This window comes from Otolemur garnettii, unplaced genomic scaffold (assembly GCF_000181295.1).
Source record: "Otolemur garnettii isolate 467f Iridium unplaced genomic scaffold, OtoGar3 scaffold00009, whole genome shotgun sequence".
Taxonomy (NCBI): Eukaryota; Metazoa; Chordata; class Mammalia; order Primates; family Galagidae; genus Otolemur; species Otolemur garnettii.
In genome coordinates, this window is record NW_003852404.1 from 2,530,916 (window position 1) to 2,542,390 (window position 11,475).

The following is an 11,475-nucleotide window of genomic DNA, read 5'->3' on the forward strand; positions in this document are numbered from 1 at the left end:
TTTTTTTTTGAGACAGAGTTTCACTTTTTTGCCCTTAGTAGAGTGCCGTAGCATCATAGCTCACAGCAACCTCAAAATCTTGGGCTCAAGCGATCCTCTTGCATCAGTTGTTCATTTTTAGTAAGAAATGGGGTCTCATTCTTGCTCAGGATGGTCTCAAACTCCAGAGCTCAAGCAATCCAACCACCTAGGCCTCTGAGAGTGCTAGGATTACAGAAGTGAGCCACTGTGCCTGGCACTTTTTCTATTTTTAGGAGAGACAAGGTCTTGCTTTGCTCAAGCTGGTCTTGAACTCCTGAGTTCAGGCGATTCACCTACCTGAGCCTCCCAGAGTGCTAGGATTACAGGTGTGAGCAGCCACTGTGCCTGGCTATTATTATTTCTTTCATTGTAGCTAATTACTAGTATATGTAACTCTTAACTGAACTGAATTCTCTGCAGGAGGATGGAGTATCTATGAACCCTCAGAATCTGGCACTGTGCCTGGAACAAAGTATTACAGTTGTACAATTAACATGCATAGAATGAAGTGAATGAGGAATTACCACATTTGGAGGAATCTTATTTTGTGTGGAAAATGTCTCTACTTTACTTTTTTTTAAAAATGTCTCCTCCATACTACCAATTCTTTACCCATCACCCTTTCTGCCACTAAATCCCACTAGAATTTTTTTATACTGAAATGTAACACTTAAGAGTATTTTACCTTCTATCACACATTTATGTGCACATTTGTATCTCACGCTAGGCTATAAATTATCAAAGAGTGGGGACTTTGTGTTTATTGTACAGTATATACATTTTGTCCATTTTAGTATCTCTTAAAATATAAGAATGTAAGAATTTTGTTGAATTTATCTAGATTACCTTTTCAGCCTGTCACATTTTTTTCTCAGTCCTCCAGTAAGTTATTTTGGAGTATAGTTCCAAATCAGAACACTGAAATGATGCTATTCCCAAAAAAAAAAAAAAGCAAGAAAATTAATCCTAAATCTATCCTCTGACTGTATGCATCGTACTTCATATAGTAAGAAATCCAGTGATTTCAAGCATTTATTTTATACCAGCAGATCAAATGGTAACACAACTCTGTCAGGAATAAATTTCCTAGCCACCGCTGGTAAATCTACCAAAAAGGGGCACCTGCTGGGCATGGGGATGTCAAGGAATCCGATAATCTTCTCTGTGGAGGTAACATGAGTTAATCCTTGCCAAACCTGAAAGCTAGTCCGGTTCTCCAATACCACCTACAGGAATGGAGGGAAAAATCAGAGAGAAAAGCCTAGGTTAAGCCACTTCAGAATAGTTACAGTATGATAACATAATGAAACTATTCAGCTGAACTCTGACAGTAACTATCCATGCTGCCCAACACAGTGTGGCAACCGCCATCCATGCCTGTACTGACTGCAATCAGACTGTGTCACAGGGGGTGAAAACATTAGGACCACTGACTATTTTCTTTTAAAGTGAAAAAGTTAGTCTTCAGTTCTTCCATACTATTCTTGGTGTAAGTTCTCTTATACTAAGTTCTAAAGGTTAGTCAAAAAAATTCTGCCTGTTGGACTCTGGCCCTACTAAATCAACAATCCATCAAATTTTTGGCTATCAATCTTTTGTCCTATAGATATTTTCATTATAAATATATTTTCAGCATTTGTGATCAAATTTCTTTTTTTTTTTTTGAGACAGAGCCTCAAACTATCCCCCTGGGTAGTGTGCTGTGGCATCACTGCTCACAATAACCTCCAACTCCTGGGTTCAAGAGAGTCTCCTGCCTCAGCCTCTCAAGTAGCTGGGACCACAGGCACCCGCCACAACACCTGGCTATTTTTTTTGTTGCAGCTGTCATTGTTTTAGCAGATCCGGGATGGATTTGAACCTACCACCTTAGGTGTATGTGGCTGGCGCCTTAGCCACTTGAGCCACAAGCACCAAGCCTTGTGATCAAATTTCAATGAAACTGAATACATTTTGTGTATTTTCTATAACTTAGCACTTTTACCAATTCAAGCTACAACTCTATGTGATTTTAAAAATAAAACACTTCCAATCTACAATTTGACTGTTACATGAACAGGTCCCAAAATTTATCAAATCCACACAAACTTTCTTGTTGAAAATCATTATTTTTGTTAATTTACTTAACAGCCTGTTATCTCTTTTAGGCACACATGTACAAGTCTCCAAAATTACTATGTATAACAAGGAAGAGAACTTCCTCTGGTATAAATAATATATATAAGGAGATAAAGCAGTGGTTCTCAACCTTCCTAAAGCTGTGGCCCTTTAATAGTTTTTGTGGGTCACAACCCATAGGTTGAGAACTGCTGAGATAAAGTGATTTTTCCCATGGTTGTTACATAAATTATAATCCAGAGCTGTTACTGATTAGGCAACCATATTTAACAAAATCAATATGAAGAGTTAACCAGTAGTTTAATGGAAACCTCTGAGCTTCATTAGACAGTATTAGCACATCACTGAGGCTAGAGGCGCACACACACACACTCTTCTGGTATCTCTACTGAGAAATCCATTAACGTGAAGTTGTTTAAAAAAGGCATCTTAATAGCCCATTTCAAATTCCCTTTTACTTATTTTAGAATAAATTTCAGGCTATATATTACTAAGCTATGTCTAATTCAATATAGAATATATCAAAGTCCTCTAGTGAAGATAGTTACCCAATACAAAATTTAAATCTAAGAACTAACTAGTTAAGATTTTTCTGGTAAATTTTAACTGCTGAAAGGCAATGGCAGAAAAAAAAACTAAATGGTTTTACATAAAAATAATAAAGCTAAATGTTGGTAAATCAGCTAATATAGGGAAGTCTCACTAATGAGAAACTGAGATTAGAGGAATCTAAGGTACATGTTGTAACAAACTGAGCTAGGAAGGAAAAAGGCATTTCTTCAATAAATAGAAAGCTAATTTGACAGAGGGCAATTAATCTAAGCCAGTAAAGTCCAACTGAATAAGTCTGTTGGCTCGGTGTCCATTGCTCAGTGGTTAGGGTGCTGGCCATATGCACCAGGGCTGGGGGTTTTGAACCTGGCCCTGGATTGCTAAAACAATGACAACAATAACAAAAAAATAGCCAGGAGTTGTGGTGGGCGCCTGTAGTCCCAGCTACTCGAGAGGCTGAGGCACGAGAATCACTTAAGCCCAAGAGTTTGAGGTTGCTGTGAGCTGTGACATTCTACTGAGGGTGACAAAGTGAGACTCTGTCTCACAAAAAAAAAGGTTTGTTTACTCTCTTCTACAGAAGCTCCAATATTATGTGATATTACTAATAACCAGACACTCAATTCTGAAGACAACCTGCTCAGGTTCAGTTGCCATGACCTAAAAAAACGCCTTTGTCTTCAAAGAATAGGTATCATGAAACCAAACAAAACCATTAATTAAAACAAATATATTCAGAAGTACAATAAATATAAAAGTACATGGAAATGTTTAAGAAACAAAATAGGGTAGGTTTTAAATATAAATAATAATATTTAGTATGAAAAATTCATTTTACCATTTTGACTACCTTAGGATTCCAATGTCGAATTAAGTTATTAACAAAAGTTAATAAATCTAAAAACAGTGTTTAAGCCCAAACAGAGAACTTTTCCAAAGTCAGCAGTTCTCAACCTGTGGGTTGGGACTCACAGGAACTATATTAAAGGGTTGTGGCATTAGGAAGGTTGAGAACCACTGTTCCAAGTAAATAAATCCAATAAGACAAACAAAAAACCCCAAACTCTTATTTCTCTAAAAATTCAACTTTAACACTAAGAACATTTTCCATTGAACAAAGTCCACTAAACTTAATTACCAAAACAGCCTAAATTATCTTCAGTCTCAGTCTCCTCATTCCTTTAGCTCACCTTTACAGAGCAGATCAGCTTGATCTCTCCAAAACATGTATTTTCAGTACAACCCTCCTGCTCAAAAAAACCTCAGTGCTTCCTACCCCTGACCAGACCCTCTTTATGCTCAAATTCCTCAGCCTGGCTCTGTCAACCACGGCTATCCACAACATGACTTCAACCTCCACATGCGTCCTCTCCTTACTCTCCTTAAGGAACCTTCTCCAGTCAAATCATTTCACCCACAGAATATCTCGTACTTTCATAATTAAAATACTTTCTGCTTAAGATTAACACTGTGGAAAGCAAAGGAAAATTTTCTATACAAATTTATAAGCTAGTAAGAATGAAATGTATGCAAATCTTATTTAAGAGAGTAATGTCTAGTGATTACCAAAAAGTGAAAAAACAAAAGTTTAGTAAAGAAACAAACTCATATCTTCTCTCAATATTTTAATACACTCATGGCAATGCTTCCATTCCATTTCTGACTAAAAAAGCTTGTGAAAGAACTGGTTCTGACAAGACAATAGATTTGGAAACCCTGGACAGTTTCCAAAAACTTAACTCATCTGATAATATTTTCTGATTCACCATCAGGGCCCAGTCTATTTCTAAACTATTAATATATCAGTAAGTAGTACAGGCTTATAGATTGCCAGTCCTTCCTAGGGAAAAGTACATCCCTAATTCACCTGAGAAATTTTCAAAGACGCTTAAGTTGTTTTAAAGGAAAAATAATTATTCTCATAACCATAAGTAATATATTCCCAAGTTTTGGCGTAGTACTTTCCTTTCTTTCTTTTTTTTTTTTTTTTAAAGAGATAGAGTCTCACTTTGTTGGCCTCAGTAGAGTGCCATGGCATCACAGTTCACAGCAACCTCCAGCTTTTGGGCCTAGGCGATTGATTCTCTTGCTTAAGCCTCCTGAGTAGCTGGGACTACAGGCACCCACCACAATGCCCGGCTATTTTTATGGTTGCAGTTTGGCCAAGGCCGGGTTCAAACCTGCCACCGTCAGTATATAGGGCTGGTGCCCTACTCACTGAGCCACAGGTGTCGCCCAGGCTAAGTACTTTTCAACACATTTCTAAGCACTGAAGATATCCTCCACTTAAAACCTTAATTTACAAAAAAATACTAAGATAACTTATTTAAACCAAATCTCTGGATTTGAATTAACCAGAACATAATAGAATAGTTTCCCAAATCCTAAGTCCTTTTGCTAAGACATTTACTTTCTGTGATAAAATTTGTGAAACTTAAGAAAACTTCTTTCATAAAAAAGAAAATATTAACACCAAGACTCAAGATTAAAATTTTCAGGGGACAAAGAAATGGAACCTACAATAAATCAGTTATTTACTGGAGACTCTGACAATCATATACAAAAAAATGAGACAGCACTGGAGATACCAGATCATCACTGCATAGTACAAACAGCCCTTGAACTAAGAGATCAGCAGCTTCCTGAGCTATGCAAGATAACAAAAGGGTTATCCCTGTGTAGCTTATTACCAGGACTACAGCAAAGACAGAAAAGAAAACAGAGGAAAGAAAGGAGCAGAGGGGTGAAGGGAAAGGCCAGAGAAAAGGAAGAGAGCTAAATGGGTAAGAAAAGAGAGAGAAGGAAGAAAAATCAACAAAAACAGAACAAGTTATTAAGGTACAAAGAAGCTACAATTGTCTACGGGACATTAGTCCCAAAGGTAATGTACCACTGAGACTAAACACCTTCTCACAAGTAGCTGCTCAAGAAATCATTATTTAAGAAAGTTTTACGAGAACCACTCTTCTTAGAAAACTCTTGCCTCTGAGATGAATTGAACCCAGAATCTAATCTACCTTTCTCTAAATATTCTCAAACTATATTCCTTTATCACATTTTGTAATAATCCTGTAAATTATTAAGTTTTATTTTTAAGAGTTTTAGCCAGACTTTGATGAGCTCTCAACCTAAGTCTATATTAACATAACTTGCAATCCCCTCAAGTGAAGCACCATCACTAATACTGGTTTTCTTTTTAAATAAAATAACTTCTGGTAATGTATAGTAACACCACAGAGGAGAAAAATCTTCTTAAAAAAAGGAGGCTTAAACAAAAAATAAAACTTCTCAAATAAAATAATATCTCTTCATCTGGGTACCTATGAAAGTCACGCAAGATATAGCAAACAAGCATTTGTTTTTAAAAGGAATAAGACTAATAGAACTGGTGAATGGGCCTACAACTATTGGAAATACAAAAATTATTTCGTGGTAAGGAACTTAATAAAAATTCAAAGTCAAGAGTCAATGAAATATCATTAAGGACAGAAGATAAAAAAATTAATTAAGATTTTGCTTTTGATCTCCTAAAGAATGAGCTATACAACACACACACACACACACACAGAGAGACACGATTTTCCCATTGCTTGGTCTCTCCAGCACAGAAGGGCATCCTTGCTTACTGGACATCCTCAGAAAGCTAAGACTCGGGGCTGAGGGGGGTATGAGTTTGAAGCTCTGAAACCACAGACTCCAATCACGTTTTCAGGTTATAAGGAAGCTCGTGTAAGCTTAGAATCTCTGACTCCAGAATATATTTTGACATTTGTTCACATGGAAAAGGCATCTCTCACAACTGAAACACACCATGAAGGTTTTTTTCAGATAGTAGCTAACTATGTGGTAAATGCATAATTTAGTCAGAACAATTTCTGGCTCATACTATCTCTAAAATTTAAACGAGAGACTCGTCACTGAGAGGTTTGGTTCTTTGGATTTGGCTTTCTGTATGTTTTCTTTAATTGTTTATTTTCTCCTACTTTCCAATCACCTTATACTGCCACTGTCCTTCCACTCCCATCCTTTCTTTCCTCCTCTATATGTGCACAGACACATACAAAAAGAATATGAATACCACTATGTATGTGCACACTTACACACATACATATATATGCATACACACAAAGACACACATGGCCACAGCCCCAATATCAGAGTACAAAGCAAAGATGAAGACATAAATAATGTTGCAGAATGGGAATAAACCCATTTATTCTTATGTCTAAGATAAAACTGTGGTTGGTAACCAGACTCACCAGATGGTTCTTCAGGCTCACTTTCATTTTCTTCCTCAGGTGGGGCTTGAGGGGGTGGTGGTGGAAGCTTCTTTTCTTTCTCTGCTTTAGCATTTCTCTCTTCTTCTGAATAATACTCATCTTCTGAAAGGTTGGCCAAGCTTTCATCCATCTCTCTGTACTCTACCTAGATGGAGATTATACCAGGGAAAGCTAAATATAGTAACCATCTAAAATCTGGGACTTTATTTGGAACCATCCGTGAGTATGAATTGCTGACCTCCAATTTTAAGGGAAAATAAGCACATAACAAGGACAAGCCAGCTTATAATAAGGAGTTATTAAAAACAAAAACCTTCATGGCACAATCAGTTCAGGTTTAGCCCAATCTGTAACTTTTACATTAAAGCACTAACACTGACTCGAAGGCTCTCTGCAACTCCTCAAGAAAACGTTTAACTGTGTATATTATACTTACATAATGAAAGTTTCAACAAAAGGTTAAAACAATCTTCAGTTAGACAAAAAAATAGTTAACTAGAATATCAAGTCTGTCTACTGCTAAACCCATGCTTCTAACTACTCTTCCATTTCTAGAAAAGAAAGGGGGTGAGGGGTGGGAAATAAAAATTATAAATAATAACATCCAAACTGAAACTATAAAAAGGTGCATTTGTTTAAAAAAATGCACCTAAAAAAGTTGAAGGATGAGCAGAGAATTCTTATCACAGCAATTAAGGAGTGAGTGACATGGAAATGGAGGCCACAAGGCTTACTATTGATTTACACTAGTCATAAAGGAGAGGTGAGGAGGTCATTAGTAAAAAGAGGGGCTAAAGGAGCACAGGACAACTAAGATGCTATTATAGACTGGTTGGCCAAAATGTATAATATGGTATTACAAATTGTCATCAACACTAGAACACTGTCAAGTTGTCATTGTGACTTCCACCCTAATAAAGATTCCAGGAAGTCATAGAAACTATAGTTCTCTATTATGGATTCAATGAAAAGAGTTTGTTATGAATTCAATAAAAAGATAAAATGACTAAAACAATTTTATTAGATGTGCAGGTAGAGCGAAGACAACACTGTTTCCACATGTAACATACTTAATGTATTAGCTTTCCAAAATAAACCTAAATCATATAGATTACAGTGAATGTAATATGTTTTAACTTGCTGAATGTCTCTGAAATACCTCCAGATGGCTGGCTCCTACCAAATAGCCTTCTTCTTCTTTTAAGCAATAGGACCTTAAGGTTTGGAGGATAGGGCAGTGCCCATAGCTCAGTGGGTAGGGCACCAGCCACATACACCCAGGCTAGAGGGTTCGAACCTGGCACGAGCCAGCTAAACAGTAATGACAACTGCAACAACAACTACAAAAATAGCTGGGCATTATGGTGGGCTCCTGTAGTCCCAGCTACTTTTGGGAAGCTGAGGAAAGAGAATTGCTTAAACCTAAGAATTAGAGATTGCTGTCAGCTAGGATGCTACAGCACTCTAGAGAGGGCAACAAAGTGAGATTCTGTCTTAAAGAAAAAGATTTGGGGGATAGGGAATTGACTGGGGAGACTCAAAACAGGGATTGAGTTAAACAAAAATTAAGACTAGGCCAGGCGTGGTGACTCAAGCCTATAATTTATCTCATGCCACCACTCTGGGAGGCAGAGGCAGGAGAATCACTTGAGGCCAGGAGTTAGAAACCAGGCAGAACAACATAGTTGACCTCAGAGAGACCTCATCTCTACAAAAACTAAAAAAAATTAGCCAGACTAGGCGTAGTGGTCTGTGCTTCCAGCCCTGGCTGAGTTCAAGAGTTTGAGTTTTAGCTCACCTAGGGCACAATAGCCAGATTAACTTTCCAAACAACATATTTTCTGACAGTTTAAGAAATAAAGACCAAACTTTTTTCAAACTAGCACAGAAATTCTGGCTCTAACGACTCTAACTTACTACTTCTCGCTTTCTAACACACTAGTCAAAAAGTCCTCAGTGTTGTTCCACCCACCTCTAAACTCTAAAAACTATTCCCACCTTTCCTATTAATCCAAGGCCTAAAATCTGAAGCCCACCACTCCGCAAATGATTTCTTAGTTACTATAAACTTAAAAATGTACTGTTATTAAAATTTCAGATTAATGGGAGGGTACAAACAACTAGGTTACAATGTTTGCACTGTAGAGTTAGGTGGAGTTCCTCTTGTAGTTGTGTTCCGCACCCAAGAGGTGTGCCAGATACCCTCACATTGTGCCCATTAAGGGGGAGCACACCAATTTCCCTCCCGCCTCCTCTCCTGGATTGAGTTCTTCTCTTATGTGTGTATCAGATCATCCACTGGCTTCATATTAGTATTGAGTACACTGGATACTTCTCCATTCATGTGATACTGTATTAAGAAGAATGTGTTTCTACTCCATCAACGTTAATACAAAAGAGTAAAGACTCCATCTTTTTTAATGGCTGAATAGCATTCCATAGTATACATATACCACAGCTTGTTAATACATTCCTGGGTTGGTGGGCGTTTAGATTATCTTTCTCTTCTCTGAATTCTGTACTTCACGGGTCTAGATCAGGGCTATCTGACAGAAGTTTTATGATAACATAAATGTTCTTTCTGTACCTGCGCTTCAGAATGCGGAAATGTGGCTATTGGGCACTTACAATGCAGCTAATGCAGCTGAGGAAAAATTTTAATCTTAATTTACGCTTACTGGCCACATGGCTACTAGCTACCTTTCTGTACAGCACAAATCTAATGTTCCCTACAATCTGCACACCATTCTACAACCCAAACACTACTGATCCAATCACTCTATCTTGCTCCTAGACAATCCCTATCTCCAGGGAATGAATTCATTAACTCATTGTTTCTAACATTCAACTGTCCAGTCTGGACTTCCTATGGCTTCTTAAAACATGTACTGTAATTCAAGCACTTTCCACTTCCTTTTTTCCCCGCTGCTAATACTTAATTACTGGCCATCTAATTACTATATGCCAAACACTGAAATAAGCATTTTTTTCACACTACATCTACACCTAATAACCTTACAAGGTAGGGTTTATTTACCTGAGAAAAATGAATCATAGAAGAAAAAATGCCTAATTCCATAAAGTCTATTCTTCCAGAATACTTTTCTAAATTCTGCTCTATTTCAAGGCCAGCTCAAGGCCAAGCTCAAGGCCACCATTCTTGAAGCAATATGATGTTCCTGAAAGTCCCAACCCAAGATACCAATCTCAACCCTTAAATATTTTGCCATAATTTTAGTATAAACACATCCAGAAGTGAGTTTATTCTGAAACTGATAAAACTTAACCTTCAGGGATGCTCAACTGTATGGACCCCATCTAATACCCTAATTCTGATTTTAATTATGTAATCATAAAATTTTTTTAAAAGAGGCTCCCCAAATCTAGATTAGCTGCTAGGCCATAAAACAGAGATCTATCTTGGGCATACACCTCAGAACTCTTGAAGCAAGATCAGTCTAAACTGGCCTGGGCTTGCTTTTTACTCTTTAAATGTATAACCTTATCTTCTCAGGTGTGTTTCCTCTGAGTCCCAATCTGGCTATAAAAGGGTAGGCTTCCCTTCCTCCTAGTTTCCTAATTGCTCCCCCAAATAAGCAAGTAACTCATTTTTCTTCTGAAAGTTTAAAAGCTAATCATAATGAAAGAAAACAAGACAAGAGAAATTAAAACAAAGGAGAATTACATAGAAAAAATTCTTACAGCATGCCTCAAACAGATCTACAGAGTCAACATTATGCCAATTAGAATCCCAGGTGCGTTTTGGGAGAAACTGATTAGCTGATCCTAAAATTTTTAAGGGAATGCCAAGGACACAGGATAGCCAAAACAATCTTGAAAAAGAACAACGTTGAAGAACTCAAACTTCCTGATTTCAAAATTTACAATATGAAACTAGGTAGTCAAAATAATGTGGTACTGGCAGAGGACCAAAATATTAATCAATGGGATAGACTCCAGAAATAAACTCTTATATTTATGGTCAGTTAACTGAAGTGTCAATCATTTATTAGAAGAAATAACACTCTTCAAGAAATGTGTTGGGACAACATGCAAAACAATGATGCTGAATCCCCTACCTCACACTACATACAAAAATTAACTGCTAAAGACAGAAATAAATGCAAGAACTAAAACTATAAAACTACTGGACAAAACACAGGAGTAAATCCTCATGAGATGGGATTAGGCAATGGTTTATCAGTTATAATATCAGTGCAAAAGGAACAAAGAAAATGTTAATTTCTGGATCTTGCCAAAAAGTAAAAACTTTTGTAACCAGAATACATAAAAACTCTTACTACCAAATAAAAGGACAGCCTAGTTTTTAAAATGAGCCACGGATTTAAATAGAAATCCAAAAATACACAGATATACACATGGCCAATAACCATATAAAAAGATGCGCAAAATAACTAATTAATAGGGTAATACACATCAAAACCACCAGATACCACTTCACATCCACTCCACAGTGACAGTAAAGAACAGACATCATCGGCTC

General features: G+C 37.1%; 1 protein-coding gene across 2 annotated transcripts in view; it reads right to left on the reverse strand.

Annotated features, from left to right (window-relative positions):
• KDM1A (lysine demethylase 1A) overlaps nucleotides 1–11,475 on the reverse strand; it is a 65,665-nt gene that overhangs the window by 50,168 nt on the left and 4,022 nt on the right. For both annotated transcript variants that reach the window (XM_023509711.1, XM_012801570.2), the window contains exon 2: nucleotides 6,951–7,116. In XM_023509711.1, the coding sequence (XP_023365479.1) occupies nucleotides 6,951–7,116 (166 nt within the window). The remainder of the gene's footprint in view (nucleotides 1–6,950; nucleotides 7,117–11,475) is intronic.